The sequence below is a fragment of the Pinus tabuliformis genome, chromosome 8 (genome assembly GCF_031772625.1).
Source record: "Pinus tabuliformis cultivar Carrire ecotype Pingquan chromosome 8, CPIR1, whole genome shotgun sequence".
Lineage (NCBI taxonomy): Eukaryota > Viridiplantae > Streptophyta > Pinopsida > Pinales > Pinaceae > Pinus > Pinus tabuliformis.
Genome location: NC_142294.1, coordinates 687,853,248 through 687,879,932, shown reverse-complemented (window position 1 = coordinate 687,879,932; position 26,685 = coordinate 687,853,248). Strand labels below are relative to the sequence as shown.

General features: G+C 39.2%; 1 protein-coding gene across 1 annotated transcript; it reads right to left on the bottom strand.

Annotated features, from left to right (window-relative positions):
- Positions 1–7,456: 7,456 nt before the first annotated feature.
- LOC149237456 (fe(II)/2-oxoglutarate-dependent dioxygenase 1-like) lies at positions 7,457–8,539 on the bottom strand. Its single transcript, XM_089369279.1, has 3 exons — positions 8,430–8,539; positions 8,030–8,201; positions 7,457–7,750 (listed from the first exon to the last, which is right to left on the bottom strand). Exons 1-3 carry the CDS (start codon positions 8,537–8,539, stop codon positions 7,457–7,459), a joined length of 576 nt encoding a protein of 191 aa, XP_089225405.1.
- Between the last annotated feature and the right edge of the window lie 18,146 nt (positions 8,540–26,685).

Here is a 26,685-nt window from a genome sequence, read left to right as displayed (position 1 = left end):
CCCATCATCATTGTTCGAAAGAAGGACGAGACTTGACGAATGTGTATAAGTTACAGGGCATTAAACAAAGGGAAATTATGAATCAACAAAGGAATTATCTTCTTTTGTTGTACATTTGCTTATCCACATGGTTTTTGTATGACACAATTTTTTATCATAACATTCAGAGAGGCCATCTAGTTTCCCATATTGATGATAGTCCCTAGAAAATTTTCAGACTAGTTAGTCATTTTTTTTTTTGCACAAACTCGAACTGGGCATCCAATAAAGGCTTTCTATGACTGTATATTATGTAAATTTTTTATAATCTAACAAATTGGACAAAAAAGATTAATATTCATTAATAAACCTTAACCATTATTAATAAATATATTAATAAATAATCACTAAATCTTACTATAAATATTATTAACATTATTAATAACAACATCAATGTTATCATTGTTAATGTTATTAAATTTCATACAAAAAAACAACATTTACAATGTTTTTAATCCATGTATTCATAGGATAATGTATTATTAATGCATTTTACATGGTTATTTCATCTTTATCTTAACAAGATAATGCATCATTAATTGCCCTATACGTTCTTAATATGGGAAATGTGTTGTCACATAATGTTACATTAAATAAATAAAATAATAACTATATTAAAAAAAATTAAAAATGTCAATAATAAAAATAATTTGAACATATACATTAATTAAATAATAAAGAATATAATTAAATCAATTATAGTAAAAACAAATTAATTTCATCCACAAGTGCTTTCTATTTTTTAGTGGGAGGGAGAAGTGTAATTTCTTCACTACTCAACATGGAAATTACACATGACATGTAAAATATTATTGATACTACAACACACTATGAAGGACATGTGAAATTCATTCCATGTTAAATATAGAGTTGAAATTGATATTTAAGAAAGAAATATTAATAACAAAAGAAATGTAAGAAAAATAAAATATTTCAATTTCCACATAAAGAAATTGAATGTAAAAAAAATCTTTCATTTTTGCTTTTGCATTATGAACTAGGTGTGTAGTTCTTCCACAATGTATACTTTGAAAAACTATTGGAACATCCCTACTAATTAATATTTCAATATCATATATCTATATCTATATATATAGATATAGATATAGGTCAATATTATATAGCTCTAATATTGGCCATAAATAAATTTTTCCAATACCCATTTTCAATGTTTAATATGAAATTTACATGTAGTAATAGAATAAAATTAGTGTGTACATATATACACAAAGAGAAACATTTCCTACCATGGATAAATTCTTCCTAATACTAAATAAAAAAAAAGACAATATTTAAAAATATTTCAATTTCAACTATATATATATTATATAAATAAATTAAAAATAAAACAATCTCTGATATTTCAAACATTTTATTAGCATGTTAGTTCACATAAAAATAAAAATTATTAATATGTTAAAAAAAATAAAAAATTAGAATTACTATTATACTCACCAAACAAAATTGGCACATGTCCATATAAAAAATGAGAATATATATATATATATATATATATATATATATATATATATATATATATATAGATACACATTGACCATAAATAAATTTTTCCAATACCCATTTTCAATGTTTAATATGAAATTTAGATGTAGTAATAGAATAAAATTAGTGTGTACATATATACACAAAGAGAAATTTTTCCTATTATGGATACATTCTTTTAATACTCAATAAAAAAAACAATATTTAAAAATATTTCAATTTCAACTATATATATATTATATAAATAAAATAAAAATAAAACAATCTCTGATATTTCAAACATTTTATTAGTATATTATTTCACATAAAATAAAAATTATTAATAGGTTAAAAAAATAAAAAAAAATTAAAATTATTATTATAATCACCAAAAAAAATTGACACATCCATATAAAAAATGAGTATAGATCCATCCATGCTAGGTAAGATGGATCAGCCGAGTCAAAAATATATATATATATATATATATATATTCAATGGTGTGATTTCAGGCGTTTAATGGAAGTATATTCGACATCTGTATTACGATCATATGACGGCAAGAAAGTGGTGAAGTCGATCGTTCACTTCGCACGTACTCGCAAAATCAGGGGTATTTGTTGCGTTCAATGCAAGCTAGTGACATTGCTCATTGTTACAGACAAGCCATCCCTTACTTTATATTTCATTTCTTATACGATTTGAAAGGTCATATAAATCAACGATATGGATTTGAAAGTTTGGAACGTACTCGCAAGATCACGGGTATTTGTTGCGTTACAGACAACAAACCATCTCTTACTCATTGTTACAGAGAAGCCATCCCTTACTTTATATTTCATTTCTTATACGATTTGAAAGGTCATATAAATCAACAATATAGATTTGAAAGTTTGAAACGTCATATAAATCAACAAAATCAGGGAGCTGAGGGAGCTTGATGCAAGCTAGTTGCAAGGGCATGCTCTTGGATCAATGGCGGATGATGGTGGTAGGATTTAAGCTTTTGAGTGGTAGAATTCAAACTAATTGAAAGGCCAGTTTGAAATTAAAGCACTCAAATTTTTTAAAATTTATATATACAAATATATATATATATATAAATTACTAGTTATAGTATAAGTTACATATATAAATTATTATTTACATATATATAAATTATTGCTTATAGTATTAGTTACTTAAAAGAAACATTTGAAATAGTTACATAATTATATTATAACACTATTATTCATATATATATATGTTATAATATTATTGTATATCTCGTAATATTGTTTTTCTTAATAATATTAATTTATATGTGTGTTCATCATATTAGTTGTTTGCCATTGCATAAAACACTTTAAATATTAAGAAAATTATATAATTATATTAAAACACTCTAATATTTTAGTAGAGTTATATCATTATCATTATATATATATTATATTTAATATATATTTATATTAAATAAGATAAGATATATATACTTATATATATATATATATTAAAAATTAAAAATTTTCATAAATTTATTAAGTTAGGAAAAAAAACTGTGTAAATACTCAAAAGAATAAATAAATTGAAGTTTTATTTACAAGGATACATAAACAATTGAAATATTAATATAGTTATATACTTATGTCAAATTACTTTAATATAGTTATATACTTATGTCAAATTACTTTTAACATAAGGTATATATTAGTTATAATTATGTTAGGAAAAAGGTATATATTAGTTATAATTATGTTAGGAAAAATTAATATATTATTATAGTTATATGTATATAGTTATAGTTTTATTAGTTTATAGCTAAGATATAATTTTATTAAAAAAGATAATATGTAGTTAGAATTAATATTATAACAGTATTTTATATATTAATGTTTTTTTTATAATATTAATTTTTTTATTATATTTATATATGTTTATAATATTTGTATATATTAATATGAATGAATTATATATTAAATAATTTGATGGTTTTTAAAATTAATTAATTTATTTTTATTAATTTGTAAAAGTAGAAGAATTAGAAATTCAACAAAATTCAAAAATAAAAATATTTGAAATTTCACAGAAACACTTTAAATATTAGTATAGCTCTACAATTATATTAGAATATTTTAAAGTTTTATTATATATTAGAATTAAAATTATATATCTGTTATAATTATGTTTGGGTACTTTTAATATATTAATATAGTTATATAGTTGTGCTTATTTTATATTATATTATAATTAATAGACATTTATTATAAATCTAATTTTTCTATTATTAATAATATTAATTTTTGTAATATACATAAATATATTGAATATATTATTCTATTAAGTAATAATATTATTAAAATATATTAAGTTGATATATGTGTATGGTAAGTCATAATATATAAGATAATATTGTATAATATATAATATAAATAAATATACATAAATATAAGTTAATTATGTACTAAATATATTTGTGTTTTTTTTGTTTTAAAATTAGTTAATTATTTTTATAAATTTATAAAGCTAAAAAAGTTAGCAAATTTAGGGAAACTCAAAAAAAATTGAAGTTTTACTTGTAGTCTAACAAAAACACTTTAAATATTTCCCAAATAGCATAGTATATAAATGAAATTCAATAATTAAAAATAATAATAATATAAAACAATATAATAAATACAGAAAATTATAATCAAAATGTTAATTAATACCCACATAATCATTAAAACAACCAGTTTTAAATTGGTCGTGTTCATGAGCAAAGTTTTTAAGATCCATTGTCGATACCCTCGAACGTCACTGGGTTGGTGAGGTAATGGGATAATGCCCAATTTTATTATACAATTTTATTTACAACAACTTTTTACAATGAAACAAAGAAAACTATTTGTAGCGGATTTATATAAGAAAATTGAATAAAATTATTTATAATGTTTAAATCAATAAGGAATAAACTAAATAAACAATCATATGTACTTGTAAATATTAATTAATTGAAATTTAAACAAATTAATGGGTTATTTTATAAAGTATGATATAAATAATAATTTTTTACTATTGATATTAGATAAATATTTTTTTTCTATATAAAAAATATACCAAAATATATCAGTTGTCAAAATTTTGATTTTATTGATAAAATGAGAGTACAATCCATTGTCGATACCCTCTAATGTCATCTAAGAATTATATAACATTATGTTAGAGGAAGTCATCCTATTTAGGTGGATCGTCATGATCCCGGAAGAACCATAATAATGAAAGGTTCTTGGAAGAATTACTAAGACAAAGGTTAGTAACATTCCATGTAATGTGGAATCTATACTGGTACAGGGATGAAAGAATGCAATGGGTCAGGATGCAGGTGCTTTGTGAGATATATGGATAGAATGATAGCATAGGAATGCAAGTTCTTTGTGAGATATATGGATAGAATGATAGCATAGGAATGCATGCTCGATATAAAACTTTCGATAAGGTCCATATGTATAGAATCTTGTGGATAGAAAGTTTGTAATAAAATATGCTTAGGTAAATGGATATATAATGCTTGAAAAAAATAGGATTTGACTCACTTAAGGATGTATAAATAATTTAAGACTTTCTCTAGAATATATATATAATAATGATTAACATCCATTATAGTCTTCGGAAGAAAAGTTGTAATTCGGTAATCAAGTTCAATTCTTGGCACTCTTATGCATAAAGAAAGATTCATATGGAGATGGACCATGAGGATGTTGATAGAACGAGAAGGTCATCATGACGAGGTAAGTATAATTTTCATTATTGTTGGTTATCTAGTTAAAATATTATTTGTGTACATGGTAGAATGTTGTAGGGATACATGTTGACACTTGAGGCAAGTTCAACTATATGGATGAAAATGTATGAGGATTATTGAGGGAAGCTCAATATGTGGTACCTGGCAACTGTGGAGTCAAGATGTGGACATATTGGGATTAAAAGGTAGCAGTGAGAGAAAATACCTTGAAGGTTAAAGGAAGATCACTTTCAAGAAGAATCTATTATCAGCGTAAAGTTTGGAAAGGCTTAATGTAATGGCTTCATATCAGAGAAGAAAGTGCTAAGAAAAAATATTAGCCTAGAACTTGTCACAAGATTAAAGAGAGAAGGTGGCTCCATGATACCTTGAAATAAAAAAAGTTGGATGATGTAGAGGAAAGAGGGAGTAGGGTAGCTATGAATAACTTGTAGTTGATACTCTTATGAAGACAAGTTGCAAGACTTGTGATGATGACTTCCCAAACATAAAGGAAGTCTAGATCTCCTCTGATTTTGAGAGGGAGTAAAGGAGTCTCCTTTTATAGGAGCAAGATTCTATTCTCAAGATTACACGAGAATAGGGATGTCCTCTCTAGTTGAGAGGGAGTGATGTTGGACATCACATGTGCATTCTCCTCTTCAGGTGATGAAGAGAGAATGAAACAGGATAAGCTTCATGTTGAAGCTTTTAGGAGGCAGAATTGGGTGCCCCTCACAGGGGATGGAATAGCTAGAATTGTGGGAGAAAGTTTTGTGCCTCTTTCTCTCTGGACCTTATGCTTGCATAAATTGGTGGCTATGTTACAGCAGAGTAGGACCTCATGGCGAGCCTGGGGAGCAAGCTTATACACCGGAGGCGATGGACCTTGATGCGATCCGGGACTAGACATGGAGGACAAGGTTGCTCACATTCGTGCCGAGTCACCTATACATGTGGAGAAACCGCATACGTTAGCCTTGATATCCAAATATTTGTAGGATACCTTCGCTAGGTTTGATGTCATAAGGGAGTAGAAAGAAATGAGAATATAGCGTACATATATGATGTCGAATAAGTGAGGGGGGAATTCTAGAGCCCCTAGCATGTGTAGTGGCCAGCGTCAAACTAGTGAGCGGCTGAATGAGATTAAGGCGTGGCTTGGTCATATCGATTTCCATGTTCATGAATTTCACGGCCCACCTGTAAGCCCAGGTGTCTCATGCACTGGATACTCTCCCTTAAAATGTTATCTATTCGTTTCTTTTTATTTTTGCAAATGTTTTGGGCTATATAACTCTTATGCTTTTGGAATTCATGTAAAAAATGACAATATCTTCTTTGTTTTTGCACTACTACCTTTGCTAACAAATCCTACAGCATTGAAGGAAAAAGAGAAAAGAGTATGTTGTATTTTTATACAGAATTAATAAAATTATTTTGACTGACAAAAAAGCTAAAAGAGGTTACTGTAAGGCGTGCCTTTGACAATTTCTTCAAAATGTTAAAGTAATGCATGCATCGCCAAATTTCTTGAATAGTTCATTTTACAAAAGGTAAAACATATTTTTGATATTTTATTATGAAATAAAAAATTACAATTGTTTGGATTGGTGTTTAAAACATCTATTTTTTTTTTAATTTATAAATCTTATGTACTTAACAATTTTTTGAGAATAGAGACTATCCAAGACTTTGTAAACAATTCTTGAATCCTTCATTAAGTAGCCTTTATAGAGACCATCCAAGAATCGTAAATGATTCTTGAATCCTTCATTAAGAAATCAAAGACTGTTAAAAGCAACTCACTTCTATAATCTTGTTCACTTACAGATTCCTGAAAGTAAGGGACGATCCGTGCTCGTATTTATTTTAGCAAAACGCATTTCAATTCACCTTTCCTCTTCCAAAAATTAATTTCAATATTTGCATCACTTTACATCTTGTTTGTTTGTGCATGAATTCTGAAACGAATTGAGATCACAGTACCCCCAACGACATTGAGAAAGAATCATGAAATGAGATCACCATGGCCGAACAACAATGACAAGCACCAATGTTGATCACACGACAATGCTGATTTATCATTTATTTTTAATATCGTTCTTGCAGCGAGCATACAATCATACAGCATATATATAACTATTTCATGTAAAGATTTAGGTATAGGTAACCACGAACGGCTCATATATTCAGTTATATTGCATTGCTTTGAGATATCGTTTTCTGGATAGTGTAGATGGAAATGGTGACACGGTCTTCGGGATTAGTAGGAGGGTATGTCCTGTTATGCAATATCATTGCCAAATAATCGCCGTACATGAATTCTGTGTGAGCAGCAGGGCAGTTGATGTCAGTCGTGAACTGCGGAAGAGGCCTCATCATCGTATTCGGTTTTGGAGCGTCAGCCAATTCAAATGAACGTCGTCGTCTCTCTTTACTATTCACAACTCGATGCACAGCACTCTTGAACCTGTTGTTGCTCCATACCTTCAATGTAGTACACCACACCACAAGGACTATGAATGAAATCAATAGATTAAATAAAAATACATGCTAAAGTGTATTAGCGAGGATAGTTTCAGGTTTAGAATTATAAATGAAAATTACCAGCAACCAATATATCGTGGGCCATTGACCCTATTAATGTGGGCTGGCATCATATATCACCGGTTAGATTAGGTACTTCCCATAATACAACTAATAGCATATACTGCCTTCCGGCATTAACGGATCAATGACCCAGGATATAAGCCTTGCCAAAATTACCTGAAGACTCTCGCCGATATTGATGACCAGGGCACCCTTGGTAGGGGTGACGTCCACCCATTTTCCATCCTTGAGAACTTGGTACCCTCCACTCTCGTCTTGCCCAACCACCGTGATGATGCTGCTGTCCTGATGCTCCCACGCTCCTATCTCTTCCTGTTGGCTCCTCGCTCTGGGATAGCAGAGAGGTTTCAAAACCTCAATCTTGGCCCCACCGAGCTCCTTGACAGTGGGAAACGAGGCTCTCAATAAATTCCGCCGTTTCAGGTAGGAACATCAGCGGTTTCTCTATCACCGATCTGCATTCGTACGTTATGATCGTAAATTCATGGTTTGTGTGTCAATTGGCTTAAATTGCTACGAAGAAGAGGACTTGAACTAATACTAATAGATGTCATACCGCAATTGAGGCATGTCCTCCGGAAAAGGGTTGCACGCTGCTGGGCCACAGAGATAGTACATATACTCATATGAATCCCATCTACCCATTGGATACACATTGTAACCCATCATTGGAATCTCCGAGCGGTCACCTGCCGTGCCCGTGCTCTGATTTTCATCTTCTCTTCTTTGGGATACTCGAAGAATACACGCAAAGTAGTCAGTGCTTTTTCAATAAGTTGTACGGGGATTCCATGTTTTATGAGATAGGAAAAATCCCCACTCTTCACATGCGTGGCCTATCTGTGTAAAATAGCTAACTCCGTCGTTCGAGTCGCTGAAGGATCACGGGGATCCAACGCAAGACCAAGGTCGATCACAGGAAGAGCGGTGTCATGTCCCCAGGCCTGCGGTAGTCTTCCAACCGCTCTTGGCAAGGTGCAGCACCACCGAACACTTTCTTTTCACCAATACTAATGTACATGGACTACGCCTAATTCACTTTCTCTTACTTAGTTTGTGTTTCGCAACCAAGTATTATTAAGCATAACCTTTATACTAATGAACACCCATACTCATTCATTGTCATCAGCAATTATAAAAGAGAACAACAATTGCACAGTATAAAGGGAGGGGCAACTCCCTTAACAATGAGTCTGCCCAACAATATATATTAAAAAGTATTTCTTCAATAATACAAGGTTCACAAGTATCCTTGGGAAAATCCAAGTCTATACTTAGTCAATTTTACAATAGAGGCAAAATAGCCTTTTACAACCTTTGTGCACACCTTGCACGATGGGAGGGTGCTCACCCGAGTCACCAAGACTCCCTCCTCAAGTCTCACACAAATCTGCACTTCGACCGATCACCGGGCACACCTTGCCCACGCCTTCACCCAATCTCCAAGTACAAACTATCTCTGTGCATTCACCAAGACTAGCGCATGAGCTATGCGCTCACCTCTTGTTACTTCTGCGCAAAAGAACTACGCACTACACTTGAGCGAAGATGATCGAATGAATTGTTGTTACAAATGAGCTTCAACGCAATGCATATACACGCATGGTAGTGGGGTGTGGTGGCTCTTGGGCCGACCACATAACCACGTTTAAACACCCCTTCCATAGCGCTTTGGAGTATGTCGGCCAGCCCCCAACATCCCCACGCTACATAGGTTATAAACTCCCCAACGTGCCATCGCATTTTTCCAAGTGTCGTAATATCGCTGAACTTTCGTCGCATAAAGTTCGCCCGAACGTCGCATTTCCGTGTAGACCAGCTCGTCCGCGCCCGCGCCCTGCCCGCGTGCAGCCCAGCTCGCGCGCCTGCCCGCGCGCCCGCGCGCCTACCCGCGTGCAGCTCAACTCGCGCGCCCGCCCGCGTGCCCGCCCGCCTATCGGCGAGCAGCTCAACTCGCGCGCCCACCCGCGTGCCCGTGCCCACGCTCGTTTGTCTGTCGTGCGGCCCGGCTCGCCCGCGCCCACTCGCCCAACTGCGCCCGGGTAATCGAGGACCTTACAAGCGGTGTCATGCCCCTACACCTGTAGTGGTCTTTCAACCGCTTATAACAAGGTGTGGCACTACCAACCGTTTTCTTTTCACCAATACTTACGATTGTAGACTACGCCTAACATTCCATACTTAGTTTATTTCTTGTTACCAAGTATTATTAATGTTCCTTTATACAAGTGAAAGCCCATAACATTCACATAAACAGCATTATACAAGAAAAATGCACAATAGTATAAAGGGAGGGGCAACTCCCTGCAATATGAATCTGCCCGAATCAATATATATAATCCTCTTTTACAAGTACAAGTTAAATCTTGGGAAACCCCAAATTTAGCCTTAGCTAATTTTCAACTTCGGAAAACTCGGTTGCCCAGCTCGTCGGCGCCTCTGCACGGTTGTCGCATGACTCACCAACCCTTCGTTCACCTCATCACACAATCGTGTTGTTTGCCCAACTTGGGCGCGCCTCGTCGTAACCAAGTCGCCACACACGGGCGCCTCCGCACGAGTCACACCTCCGTTCACAATCTCAACACTTCACCGTTTCCACCATTTCGTCGTGCACAGCGCGCCCTCACCCGGCCGCTCGTCCACACAACCTCACTGTGTCGACCAACTCACCTCCGTGCACAACGCGCCCTACCCGGGTCACCCGTTCAGCACCTCAGTTCGTTCGTTCAGTGGATGCCCTACTCGGGTCGCCCGTCGTGCATGTCTGCACGGACGCCTTCACCGGTCGCCCATCGTGCACGCCTACCCGGACGCCCTCACCAGTCACCCGCACACCTCAACCGATAACTAGAACCCGTGCGATATTACCGTGTCTTCCTACCCAAGAGTGGGCACATTATGACCTGCGCCTTTTCCTACGACCTGCTCCACCCTTCACACCTTTCCCTCGCTATCATATACTTCTCACTCGCACTACTCCATGAATGGTCGAGTTTGAATGATGAACTTTCGCTCCAAACTTATCGCATATATATAAGGTGTGTTGGGAAAGTCTTGGCTACCCAACTGACTTGCCAACGCCCTATACTTCCATCGCAAAACGCCCTCCAACCATGCCGACCTTCACTCTAACACATTGTAAGCATAGGTTGGCCGTGGGTTTGTCCAAACGCTACCCACACCATATAAACTCCTCACTCTCCTTTCCTTCGTGCGCATTATCACCTAAGTACATCGCACTTTAAGTCTGAGCTCGCACTTTGTTCATTCAAGCTGCTTGTTCTCCAACAAGTCTTCGCATTTCATGCCCGTGGGCGGGCCAAGGACCGTAGGTCCTTACATCCTCCCTGTCACGCCCCTACACCTGCGGTGGTCTTTCAACTGCTTATAGCAAGGTGTAGCACTACCAACCATTTTCTTTTCACCAATACTTACGATTGTAGACTACGCCTAACATTCCATACTTAGTTTATTTCTTGTTACCAAGTATTATTAATGTTCCTTTATACAAGTGAAATCCCATAACATTCACATAAACAGAATTATAAAATAGAAATGTACAACAATATAAAGGGAGGAGCAACTCCCTGCAATATGAGTCTGCCCGAATCAATATATATAATCTTCTTTTACAAGTACAAGTTAAATCTTGGGAAACCCCAAATTTACACTTAGCTGAATTTCCAACTTTGGCAAACTCAGTTGCCCAGCTCGTCGCCGCCTCCACATGGTCGCCACAAGACTCACCAACCCTTCGTTCACCTTGTCACGCGATCGTGTTGTTTGCCCAACTTGTGCGCGCCTTGTCGTAACCAAGTCGCCACACGCGGCTGCCTTTGCACGAGTCACACCTCCGTTCACAATCTCAACACTTCACCGTTTCCACCATTTTGTTGTGCACGGTGCGCCCTCACCTGGCCACCCGTCCGCACAACCTCACCGTGTTGACCAACTCACCTTCGTGCACAGCGCGCCCTACCTGGGTCACCCGTTCAACACCTCGGTTCATTCATTTAGCGGACGCCCTACTTGGGCCGCCCGTCGTTCACGCCTGCACGAACACCCTCACCGGTCTCCTGTCATGCACGTCTACCTAAACACCCTCACTGTTCACCCGCACACCTAGCTCGTCGGCGGGCACACCCGTCGCGCAACCCTGCCCGACGCCTTCATCCAAACGGCGGGTGCCTTCACCCGCGCCCTTGCCTTTCACCCAAGTCCGTGTGCTACCGTGTGCCTTCGCCCAAGAGCGGGCGCATCAACTTCTGCACCTCCTTGCAACCTGCACCTCACACTACACTTGATCACCGAAAGACTTCGCTTGAATGCTTGAGCGATGCCTCCAAATGACATCCATGCGTTGTTTACTTATATGGGTGGTAGGGAAAGTTAGGCTACCCTTGCCAACTCGTCCTCCTCATCGCAAATGCCTCAAAACATATGTCGGCCTTGCTCCAAGTGTGGGTCGACTCGTGGGAAATCTACCATGCTCCCACGCTATAAACATGACTCGCTCTCCTCCTCGTGTGTGCATTATAACTTGCTGTCTGCGCACCTTAAATCTGAGCTCGCACATCCTTCGTTCTAAGCTGCTCGTACACCAACAGTCGTTGCACTTCATGACTGTGGGCATGCCAAGGACCGCAGGTCCTTACATCCTCCCCCACTTAAAATCATTGTCTTCCTCGACAATATCTCGTCTCGGCAACCATCTGTCACCAAGATCACCATACCAAGGTATACACCCCATCGGTATGTCATACATCGGAAATCATCTCAATCCATGATCATCAACCATCCTGTCACAATCTCCACATGCTGCTCCCCATCGTGGAAGGCTAGCCCCTCCATCTCAAGCTACATGCTTCCTGCAACATATCGTGTCGACCTCATCATGTGTCATCCTTGTGTGAACTGCTGCCATGATACTCCAACACAATGCTAACACATCTCTGTACACTGATGTTCCCCATGTCTGAACTAGTTGGGTAGCTAATCCAAGTGTCACACTCAAACCATGAGAATGCACATCCTCATGCCATCATCAGTTGTTTCTCCGAACATCCTGTCACCTCATCAACTGGATCGAGAATCCATCTCCATACAAGTATAAGCCATGCTCAGGTCCATGAAGTAGTCATCATCTCATCTGCAACATGCTAACCATGATGTTTGGTACTAATGTGCTACATGAAATCAGCCACATCTACCCCAACATCATCATCCATATGTGTGTCTCCTCAATATGAAGAGACCATCTCATCAAACTCCGACTCTCGATGTGCCACATCTAGGTCCATGAAGCAACCTCCATCATATCTGTATGTGCCACTCTTCAAGTCTGCCATAGAAACAAGTATGCACCTGTCTCATCTATCCATGTGCTGCCCATGATCACAGATCAATCAGCTCCCATGTGTCAAAAGTGGTTAAGTCTCAGCTCAATCCATGCCCAAGTGTTGCCACCAAGGCATCATCGTCGTTGTAACTCCATCACTCCAAAGTGTCTCATATCGATCTTCCACATCTAGTCACTCTTTCAAGCCATTCCCATACATGTACTCGAAAGTATGCACCCCATCATGCATCAAATTCTCTGACCTCAGCTCCTTCATGCATCAGATCCTCTAAGTCCACCATATATGAAGTCCTCAAAAGTCACAACCTCATGTCATCATGAGCTCCATGAGTCATCTCCAACCAACATCTCAGCAAGCATACAAGTCTCGGCCCAAAGGTCTCTGCAATATGCCTTAGCTCTCCATGTAGTAGGAATGCTCCATAGTCTGCTCACAACTCCATCCAAGTCCATGGCCTTGTTGTACATAAGTGCACAACCTCTCCATCGGCTCATAAATAATAAGTCTCCATGTCACACCAGTGAATCTACCTGCACAACATCCCTGCCTTGGCACTCCTCATTGGATGCCCATAAGTGACACCTCTACAAGTGCTCCTACATCATGTCCCTGCATGAGACTGCCATGCTCCATGTCTCCAACTTGATGTCCATGACTAAGTTGCCCATGTAGTCCAAGCAAATAGACCCATCACAACAATCGGTCATCCTCATCCAAGTTTGCATATTCGGTCTAGTGAACTCGGTCACCCAACGATATCATCAGCATCACGAGTCCCTTCCATCATAGCTCCCCCCACTGAAGGTTCCACCAAGACTATCTCTTGGTCTCGGCCATGAGAAGTCCACCCAAGTATCATCGTACCAAAAGTGTGTGCCCTTCAATCTGTCCATGAGTCATGCCAGGCACTTAGCCAATTCTCCATGTGGCTAAAGCATGACCTAACCCTCTGCAACAATCATCATGTTCCTCCCTTGTCACAGGCTTTTGCACCTTCCATCATAAGGTCACAAACAACCCCAACAAGTCCTGCAACATTCAACAACCCTTGCTTCTCCATACAAGGTTTCATTATAGACATCCATGGTAAGATGCCCCCTTGCATCGGCAAACGGCTTTTGCCCTTCTCTGCATACGGTTCATCTACCAAATGCTCAAGTGAAATACAAGTATCAATAGTACTTACGTCATCATCATGAGGCTCCTCCATATGAGTATCCTCATCCATCCATGTCTGCAAACTGCACGATCCTGGTCCAACTTGATCATCCTCAAGTTCATCCTCCATCGTTGTCACATCTGCAACATCTGCAACTATCACGGCTTCCTCTTCCTTGTCAGCACAATTTGCAACTTCATCCTGCTCCATTGTCCAACCAAGTTGAAGAAGTTCGTCTTCAACATTATTTTCCAAGACATCAAGTTCCTCTCGAATCCGAGGGTTCTCTTCTTTCATCTGCTTCAACCTATATAAGGTAAGCAAGAGCTTCCCTTCGCATTCTTCCAAACTTGCCATGCCTTGTCGTTTAACTTGGCCCAAGCACTAAGCTTCTCCTCTGCTAAACCTGTTTCACCATTCACCTTAATGACCCTGATATTCCACCTGTTACCTACAAATCTTGAACTCCCTTTCAAGTCTTCGGTCTTCGTAGAATCAGCTCCTTGATTCAGTACACCAGCACCAGCTCCACGGTACTAGCTCTAATACCACCCGTCACGATAGTGTAGTGGGATCAGCACTTCATCATCAACCCGGTCATCAGCCAACTCTACTACCACCTGTCACGCCCCTACACCTGCGGTGGTCTTTCAACCACTTATAGCAAGGTGTGGCACTACCAACCATTTTCTTTTCACCAATACTTATGATTGTAGACTACACCTAACATTCCATACTTAGTTTATTTCTTGTTACCAAATATTATTAATGTTCTTTTATACAAGTGAAATCCCATAACATTCACATAAACAACATTATACAAGAGAAATGCACAACAGTATAAAGGGAGGGGTAACTCCCTGCAATATGAGTCTACCCAAATCAATATATATAATCTTCTTTTACAAGTACAAGTTAAATCTTGGGAAACCCCAAATTTACACTTAGCCAAATTTCCAACTTCAGCAAACTCGGTTTCCCAGCTCATCGGTGCCTCCACACGGCCGCCGCACGACTCACCAACCATTCGTTCACCTCGTCACACGATCGTGTTGTTTTCCTAACTTGAGCGCGCCTCGTCGTAACCAAGTCGCCAGACGCGGGCGCCTCTGCACGAGTCACACCTCCGTTCACAATCTCAACACTTCACCGTTTCCACCGTTTCGTCATACACGGCTCGCCCTCACCCGGCCTTCTGTCCGCACAACCTCACCGTGTAGACCAACTCACCTTCGTGCACGGCGCACCCTACCCGGGTCACCCGTTCAACACGTCGGTTCGTTCATTCAATGGACGCCCTACTTGGGCCGCCCATCATGCACACCTGCACGGACGCCCTCACCGGTCACCCGTCATGCACGTCTACCCAGATGCCCTCACTGGTCACCTGCACACCCAGCTCGTCGACGGGTGTACCCGTCGTGCAACCTTGCCTGATGCCTTCGTCCAAACGGCAGGCGCCTTCACCCATGCGCTTGCCTTTCACCCAAGTCCGTGTGCTACCGTGTGCCTTCGCCCAAGAGTGGGCGAATCAACTTTTGTGCCTCCTTGCTACCTGCACCTCGCACTACACTTGATCACCGAAAGACTTCACTTGAATGCTTGAGCGATGCCTCCAAATGACATCCACGTGTTGTTTACTTATATGGGTGGCAGGTTGAGTTAGGCTACCCAAGCCAACTCGCCCTCCATGTTATGAACACCCCCTCCTCATCGCAAACGCCTCAAAGCATATGTCAGACTTACTCCAAGTGTGGGTCGGCTCGTGGGCAATGTAACATGTTCCCACGCATTAAACATGACTCGCACTCCTCCTCGTCTGCGCATTATAACTTGTTGTCCACGCACCTTAAGTCTAAGCTCGCACATCCTTCGTTCTAAGCTACTTGTACACCAAAATCCGTCGCACTTCACGCCCATGGGCATGCCAAGGACCACAGGTCCTTACACTCCCCCACTTAAAATCATTGTCGTCCTCGACAATATCTCATCCCGGCAACCATTTGTCACCAAGATCACCATACCAAGGTATACACCCCATCTGTATGTCATACACCGTAAATCATCTCAATCCATGATCATCAACCATCCTGTCACAATCTCCACATGCTACTCCCCATCGTGGAAGGTTGGCCCCTCCATCTCAAGCTACATGCTTCCTACAACATATCATGTCGACCTCATCATGTTTCATCCTTGTGTGAACTGCTGCCATGATACTCCAACACAATGCTAACACATCTCTGTACACTGACATTCCCCGTGTCTAAACTAGTTCGGTAGCTAATCCAACTGTCATGCTCGAACCATGAGAATGCACATCCTCATGCCATCAACAGTGGTTTCTCTGAACATCCCGTCACCTCATCAACTGGATCAAGAATCCATCTCCATACAAGTATAAGCCATGCTCAGGTCCATGAAGTAGTCCTCATCTTATCTGCAACATGATAGCCATGATGTTTGGTGCTAATGTGCTACATGAAATCAGCCACATCTACCCCAACATCATCATCCATATGTGTGCCTCCTCAATATAAAGATACCATCTCATCAAACTCCGACTCTCGATGTGCCACATCTAGGTCCATGAAGCAACCTCCATCATATCTGTATGTGCCACTTCTCAAGTCTACCATAGAAACAAGTATGCACCTGTCTCATCTATCCATGTGCTGCCCATGATCATAGATCAATGAGCTCCCATGTGTCAAAAGTGGTTAAGTCTCGGCTCAACCCATGCCCAAGTGTTGCCACCAAGGCATCATCATCGTTGTAACTCCATCACTCCAAAGTGCCTCATATCGATCCTCCACATCAAGTCACTCTTCCAAGCCATTCTCATACATGTACTTGAAAGTATGCACCCCATCCTGCATCAAAGTCTCTGACCTTAGCTCCTTAATGCATCATATCCTCCGAGTCCACCATATATGAAGTCTCCTTGGAAGTCACAACCTCGTGTCATCATGAGCTCCATAAGTCATCTCCAATCAACATCTCAGCAAGCATACAAGTCTTGGCCCAAAGATCTCTGCAAGATGCCTTAGCTCTCCACATAGTAGGAATGCTCCATAGTCTGCTCACAACTCCATCCAAATCCATGGCCTTGTTGTACATAAGTGCACAACCTCTCCATCGGTTCATAAATAATAATAAGTCTCCATGTCACATCAACAAATCCACCTGCATGACATCCCTGCCTTGGCACTCCTCATTGGATTCCCATAAGTGACACCTCTACAAATGCTCCTCCATAATGTCCCTGCATAAGATTGCCATGCTCCATGTCTCCAGCCTGATGTCCATGACTAAGTTTCCCATGTAGTCCAACCAAGTAGACCCATCACAACAATTGGTCATCCTCATCCAAGTCTGCAATCTTCTGTCTAGTGAACTCGATCACCCAACCATATCATCATCACATCATGAGTCCCTTCCATCATAGCTCCCCCACTAAAGGTTCCACTAAGACTTCTTCTTGGTCTCAGCCATGAGAAGTCCACCCAAGCAACTCAAGTGTGTGCCCTCCTCAATCTATCCATGAGTCATGCCGGGCACTTAGCCAATTCTTCATGTGGCTAAAGCATGACCCAATCCTCCGCAACGACACCATGTTCCTCCCTTGTCACGGGCCTTTGTACCTTCAAGGTCACAAACAACCCCAACAAGTACTGCAACAGTCAACAATCTTTGCTTCCCCATACAAGGTCTCATCATAGACATCCATGGTAAGATCCTCCCTAGCATCGGCAAACTGATTTTTCCCTTCCCTGCATATGGTCCATCTACCAAATGCTCAAGTGAAACACAAGTATCGATACTTACTTCATCATCATCATGAGGCTCCTCCATGTGAGTATCCTCATCCATCCATGTCTGCAAACTACACGATCCTGGTCCAACTTGATCAATCTCAAGTTCATCCTCCATCGTTGTCACATCTACAATATCCTCAATCATCACGGCTTCCTATTCCTTGTTAGCACAATCTACAACTTCATCTTGCTCCATTGTCCAACCAAGTTGAAGAAGTTCATCTTCAACATTCTTTTCCAATACTTCAAGTTCCTTTCAAATCCAGGGGTTCTCTTCTTTCAACCACTTCAACCTGTATAAGGTAAGGGAGAGCTTCCCTTCACATTCTTCCAAACCTGCCATGCCTTGTCGTTCAGCTTGGCCCAAGCACTAAGCTTCACCTCTACCAAACCTATTTCACCATTCACCCGCTTTACCAAGTTCCCGCAACCATGAACCAGCTCTTGTTCCACTTGTATGTGAAACCAGCTTCCTTCACTTGCAAGTACCTACTTCCACTATCACCAACTGTCAAGCTTCTTCAACCCTGAATCAGCTTTAGTACCATCTGTTATGAAGTGCAGATCAACAACTTCAATCTTCAACACCAGCTCCAACCGAGCTCTGATACCACCTATCACGCCCCTACACCTACGGTGGTCTTTCAACTGCTTATAGCGAGGTGCAGAACTACCAACTGTTTTCTTTTCACCAATACTTACGATTGTAGACTACGCCTAACATTCCATACTTAGTTTATTTCTTGCTACCAAGTATTATTAATGTTCCTTTATACAAGTGAAAGCCCATAACATTCACATAAACAACATTATACAAGAGAAATGCACAACAGTATAAAGGGAGGGGAAACTCCCTGCAATATGAATCTGCCCAAATCAATATATATAATCCTCTTTTACAAGTACAAGTTAAATCTTGGGGAACCCCAAATTTACACTTAGCCAATTTTCAACTTCGACAAACTTGGTTGCCCAGCTCGTCGGCGCCTCTGCACGGTTGCTGCACAACTCACCAACCCTTCGTTCACCTCGTCGCACAATCGTGTTGTTTGCCCAACTTGGGTGTGCCTCGTCGTAACCAAGTCGCCACACACGGACGCCTCTACACGAGTCACACCTCCGTTCATAATCGCAACACTTCACTGTTTCCACCGTTTCGTCCTGCATGGTGCGCCCTCACCCAGCTGCCCATCTACACAACCTCACCATGTTGACCAACTCACCTCCGTGCATGGCGCACCCTACCCGAGTCACCCGTTTAGCACCTTGGTTCGTTCGTTGAGTGGACGCCCTACTCGGGTTGCCCGTCGTGCACGCCCACCCGAACGCCCTCACCGGTCACCCGCACACCTCAACCAATAACTAGAACCCGTGCGATATTACCATGTCTACCTGCCCAAGAGTGGGCGCATTATGACTTGCGCCTTTTCCTACGACCTGCTCCACCCTTTGCACCTTTCCTTTGCTATTATATACTTCTCACTCACACTACTCCATGAATGGTCGAGTTTGAATGATGAACTTTCGCTCCAAACTTATCGCATATATATAAGGTGCGTTGGGCAAGTCTTGGCTGCCCAACCGACTTGCCAACGCCCTATACCTCCATCGCAAAACGCCCTCCAACCATGTCGGCCTTCATTCTAACGCGTTGTAAGCATAGGTCGGCCATGGGTGTGTCCAAACACTCCCCACGCCATATAAACTCCTCGCTCTCCTTTCCTTCGTGTGCATTATCACCTAAGTCCATCACACTTTAAGTCTGAGCTCGCACTTTGTTCGTTCAAGCCACTTGTTCTCCAACAAGTCTTCGCACTTCATGCTCGTGGGCATGCCAAGGACCGCAGGTCATTACACGCGACCTCCTTGCCCGAATCAAGTCCCGTTAGTTGGTGAGAAACTGTAGAATCCATATGTTGCATATTTCTAATACTCAATAATAACTTTGAAACATAGAGGTAAGCAGGTAAGAGCATAGTTCTTCTATATGAGAAAAAGGAAATGGTCAGAAAGTATATAACAATTTTATCATATATTTATTGGCTTCGATAATTTAAGAGAGTGTTTTTCATGTTTTACTCTCCCCATATCTTAAAAAAGGTATATTCTCTCGTCCTAAAGTATCTTGGGAATAGACTAACTTCCTCTTCCACTCTAAAGATTACTAGAATTAGTTCTAAATCCTTGCAATATTCATTCTCTTTTTAACTACAAAAAAATAATTCTGATTACCAAACATGTGTTGATAACCTCTTTATAGTATCTTAACTTTCTTTTGCCCTAAAATTTTTATCACTCCACAACTTATCTTTAAATTATCATTATACATTCGTATATGAATGAGATTATATTAAAATAATATTATATAATATTTAATACACATAAAGGTTATAATAATTATGTTATATGTATAATGAATTTTTATATTTTAATATTGTTTAATTTATAGTAATAGTTAATAAAGTTTATATATATATATATATATATATATATATATATAAATTATAAATATATTTTTTATTTATTAATAGCCTTTAAAACTTAATTAATTTATCTTCATAAATTCATAATGTTAAAATTTAATTAATCTAGGTTCATAAATTCGTAATGTTAGAAAGGTGAGAAACATTGAATACTAAAAAATTGTTGTCTTGCCGATAGTTGTGCAAAACACTTTAATAAGCTTATCGTTATTCAGTTATAATAAAGCATTTTAAATATTAGTATATTTAAGCATAAATATATATTAATTTAAATTAATTATACACTAAATAGTTTTATGTTTTTTGGCTTTAAAAATTAGTTTAATAATTTTTATAAAGTTACAAATTATATATATATATATATATATATATATATATATATATATATATATATAATTAACTACCATTATGTTTGTTGGCTTTAAAAATTAGTTTAATAATTTTTATAAATTTACAAATTATATATATATATATATATATATATATATATATATATATATATCTTACTGGAAATTACCAGTATAGTTATATTGGAACATTTTAATATATTAATTATAATATAACATACCGATAAATATATAACTATACTAATATATTTAATATAATGTTTTAACATAATTATAACTAATATATATTAATATATATTTTTATGAGATAAAATAAGATATAGTTAGAATTAATATTATAATATTATTTTATATATAATATGGGTTTAGGTATAAATATAAAAAAAAAAAAATTAAGTTTTGGATGTTAATGATCACCATCAATATTTAATATAACATTTTAACATAACTAATATATATTAATATATTTAATATAACATTTTAACATAATGTCACACCTCTTTAACAATACACACATAAAAAAAATTTTCCAATGTATAACCATATACATAATCTGTTACCAATATGATTTACATACTATACATGGCTACATGCCCGACTACATAGCGTATGGAAACATATTATACACAAAATTTATTCCATGGTTCGTACTGTGAGCTGGCTCACATCTTGTCATCGTTTAACTTGTATATACATGTTATGTTATATGTTTTTGGCACTGTCATATGAGTTTCAAACAGGCGTGGGCCATAGAGGCTTCCAGCCATTGATCTACCTACTATGCAGTTGTTTTAATGCGGCACAGGGTTTGTTGGTCCGACCGCAGTCTCTGCAGGTGCCAACTCACCCGTCGCCTTAATGACTTTGGCCCTCACACCGGCATGTGGCAAGACTCGTCCCTTCAGCCATGTGACTCCTCGGTCACAGCTTTCTCGGCGTTCCCGCTATACTTTCCCGCCTTGGATAGACGGCCACGATGGCTCGCTTGGATCGGAGGGTTGAAAGGCTTCCGAGGGTTTAAGCCATCGTATAAAATTCGTTTTGGTCGATTCAGGGTTCATTTGTTTCTCGGCTCTTCCAGCTCCGGTTCTGTGTTTCTCTCCTGGTTCGGTATCACCGGTGTTTTATCTGTCTCCTTCCTCTTCCCCGAAGGCTGCTCAGTTCACACCAACACGCCCTTACAGGTATTGATCCTTATTATTGGAGGTTTACAGAAAACATAAATCATTGCAGTTCACGGTCAAATGTAAGGAGTTCTTATGATGTTGTTCTCATTTGTGAACAGGGCGTGCAGCTGAGTCATTCAACCCCTTCAGTCGGAGCCATGGTAGCTAAGCTCGAAGGTTTGGCCCTCCTTGGCAAACACGGTAAGTTCCCTCTCTCAACATGTCTTGCTCTGCGTATGAGGGTTCACAGTTCTACGATTTTGAGCGGTTTCTGTTATGGCTTGCTTGCAGACCACTGTTCGAGCGAGGTTTTCCTTGCTTCGAAGCCGAGGTATTTCTCCACAGAGAACCCTCACGGTGGCATTCGATATCTTTTAATGTCTGGTTGAGTTCTGTGAGCACATTGTTAAGTTCTATTCATGGTGGAGTGCTACAGCACGCACTTACAGTTTTGTTTGATTATAATACTGTCCTTGTGGCATGCGTAACTTTGGTTTGTATTTTCTGATATATGTTACAAGACATTGGGTCCGGCCGTAAGCTCAGACCTGGACTGTCGGATTTATGCTCTAATTTGAGGTTCTCGTATTAATGAATGTACAGTGGTTACTCTTGCATTATTCACCACCTGGGTGCTATGTTGTTATATAAATGCGAATCTGTAACAATACCTCTGTTTTCAGGTTAACAAATGATTCACGCACTCCATGAATATACTCTGTGTTTTATTATTTCTCAGAACAGTGATTGATGGTTTGTTTACTTACCACTGGTTCCGCTCTACTCAATGGTAACAATTTCATGAATTGGCTTAGGGTTTGTCTACCGTTTTCGAGGCACCCATCTGGTATTGTTATGCTTGTTTTTGCCTTGTTAGACTCAGGCCAGAGGTTCTCGGTTTAATAGAATAAACATATCATGCATCTTTTCCTTTATACAATGCCGTAAATATCTAAATATACAGAACCGTTCCTCATAAGCTTTATATACAGAGTTTTCTGTAAAGGGTTTTCGATTCTGTTCTTTCTTTACTTGTGCATCATTACACATCTGTGGTTTAACATTATTGAGGTACAGGAATGATATGCAGTTCTGGTTCTATATTTACCCGGTGTTTACATTAATCTTCCAAACCGGAATAACCTATTTATTTTCTATGCATGTTAACAATCAATGTTATAATCGCTACAAGGTTTTCCTTTTTCTTGTTGACGAGTAACACCGACCATAGTCGGTGCTCGTTGTTCAGGCTTCGAGCGTTTCCATACTCGTTCTGTCAACTTGTTAAACTTCTGCTTGTTTATTTTAAAGAACCCGCACTTGTTCATTCCATTATTGCTGTTCCGACACTACACAGCGCCTCTGTCTCTCGGACGAGGTTGATTTATCATGTTCACCATTTGAGATTGATTTATCAGGTTCACTATTTACTAGTCGGTTCACTTGGGCCACCGCCCTTCTCATTCTAAGACCAGTATACGGCTAGCTTTCCCGACCATGCTTCTCGAGTTATAAGCTGCCCTTTCGCTTAAAACTACACCTGTGCAGTCGTTTAAGCAATTTGTAACAGTGTTTAGGGTAATGAAACCCTACAGTAGGTACGCTGTATCTAATAACAGTGTCTAGATTTATGATACATAATCTTTATTTTCTACCTGTAAATTCACTGTATATACACTAACAGCATCTAGGAAAATAAAATATAATCCATATTTACTTGCTATAAGTTCCACTGTATATGTATATTCAATCAGGGACTCAGCACTTGAAACCGTACCTGATTCGCCCGAGTCAGGAATAGTTTCTCAAGCAGGTCACCTGTTCTTTGTTTAAGCTCTTCCACCCAGCCATGAGATCCATCCCTCAGACGGAAGTCTCCCCCCGAGCCATCTTGCAGACCTCAAGCCCTCAGCAAGATTTTTGCACTCTGTGCTTGGTTATCTGGTCCTAACCAGACTTAACCAGTCTTTTCTTTTTCTTTTCCCTTTTTCCTCTTCTTGGAAAAGGTCTCCTCTGCCTGTCCACACAGCACAGAGCTTCCCCATACAACCAGGAATTTTCCTGTTTTTTGGGAGGGTATTTCCCCTCAGTTATTATAATTGATCACTTTCTTTTAAATCCACCTCCTAGAGGCTGCCAACATTTCAAGAAAATATTTAAATTACTTTTATAAAATAGTTTGTCCAGTTTTGTTCTTTTAAAACATAACAACAACTGTTTTACTGTCTTTTACCATAGTAGATTTTCATATTTACAAATATGGGGTTATCACATCTCCCCCTCCTGAGATTGGACATCGTCCCGATGTCTGTCTCCCTTAAACAAATTCGGGTAAGCTTCTCTAAGGAGTTCCTCATCCTCCCAAGTGGCCTCTTCAGGCCCATAATGCTGCCATTGTACCTTAGCTTGGGAAATAACCCGTTTCCGCAGCTGCACTTCTCTCCGGTCGAGAATGGTCAGTGGTTCGACCAGAACCTCGCCTTCCGGCTCGACCTGCAATCAGCAACAGATTTAGTTATTTCTTGTTTAAGAACAAAGCTTACCTAACATGATCAGATTAGTTCTTACCCGAACATTCTGCCATTGAATCACATGTTTAGGATCGTAAACGTATTGTTTTAATACGGATACGTGAAAAACATTGTGGATCTTAATATGGCTTGGTAGGGCGAGTTGATAAGCTACTGGCCCCACTCTTGCTAAGACTTGGAAAGGTCCAAAATAGCGAGGTGCTAATTTGGCACATCCGCTCCACTGTAAGGTACTCCTTCTAGGTTGAATTCTTACAAACACATGGTCCCCAACTTGAAATTCTTTGAACCTTCTCTTTCGATCAGCAAAACTTTTCTGTCTGTCCTGAGCGGCTTTTAAGTTGGTACGCACTTTCTTTACCGTGTCTTCCATTTCTTTGAGCATTTCAGGTCCAATTCGTAACCTATCCTCAGGTCCACCCCAACTTGAGGGTGTGCGGCACTTCCGCCCATACATGACCTCAAAAGGACTCAACTGTGTTGAGGAGTGATACCCATTATTATATGCGAATTCGACCAGGTGGAGATATTCTTCCCATTGGGTTGGCTTCATCATGACACATGCTCTCAGCATGTCCTCCAAAACCTGATTCACTCGTTCTGTTTGGCCATCTGTTTGGGGATGATAAGCTGTGCTAAAGTTCAGCTGTGTTCCTAGTTCAGCAAACAATGTCCTCCAAAAGGTTGATGTAAACTTAACATCACGATCGGAGATAATTACCTTCGGAAGTCCATGCAATTTGAATACATTTTGCATGAAAATATGAGCGATTTGCACAGCCTTATATGTTGATTGCACAGGTATGAAGTGTGCTGCCTTACTCAACTTATCCACTACCACCATAATGGAATCATTATTTTTCTTCGTTCGAGGCAATCCGGTTATAAAATCCATGGAGATAGTCTCCCATTTCCATTCCGGAATGGGTAAGGGTTGTAGCAGCCCTGCTGGATGCAAATGCTCCGCCTTAATCTGCTGACATTCTAGACATCGTGCTAGATACTCAGCTACCTCTTTCTTCATTTTTGGCCAGTAATATTCTTTTCGAAGAGCGGTAACCATTTTCTGGTAACCCGGATGCCCGGTATAATGGCTGATATGAAATTCATCCAGAATCAGCTTCTTAAGATTATCTTCATTGGGTACATACAGCTTTTTGTTAAAATACAGCATTCCGGCATCATCCAGCTCATACCCCTGTTGTGTTTCCTTACCAGAAAATTGTTGTACTTGCTGTTTAATTTGCTGGTAAACAGCATCATGTTCAGTCGCTGTTTTTATCTTTTCAAATAGAGTACTCTGCCATTTACTAACCGAAATCTTGCACACGCATTGTACCTTTCGACTTAATGCATCAGCCACTCGGTTCTCCTTCCCCTTTAAATGCTTAATTTCAAAGTCGAACCCACTTAAGAAGTCGGCCCAACGAGCTTGCCTCGTATTTAAGGTGGGTTGGCTGAAATAGTTTGTTAGGCTGTGGTGGTCTGTTAGCAACAGAAATTTTTTCCCCAAAAGATAGTGTCGCCACATTTTCAGGGCATGAATAACAGCCGTCAGCTCCAGGTCGTAAGCAGAGTATTTCTGCTCATGTTCTTTCAGCTTCCTTGATTCATATGCAATGACTCTTCCTTCTTGCATCAGCACTCCTCCCACACCTTCTTTACTTGCGTCAGTGCAGACCACGTAATCCTTATTAGGATCAGCTATACTCAATATGGGTGCGGTGGTGAGTAAGTGCTTGAGCTGTTCAAAGCTCTTCTGACATTCTGAGGTCCACTTAAATACTTTTCCTTTCTTTTGTAAGGAGGTGATAGGGTATGCTACCCTAGAAAAGCCTTCGACAAATCTTCTATAATAACCCGCTAGCCCCATAAAGGACCTAATATCTGCCACGTCCTTTGGTATGGGCCACTCCATTATAGTTCTGATTTTCTCAGGGTCTAC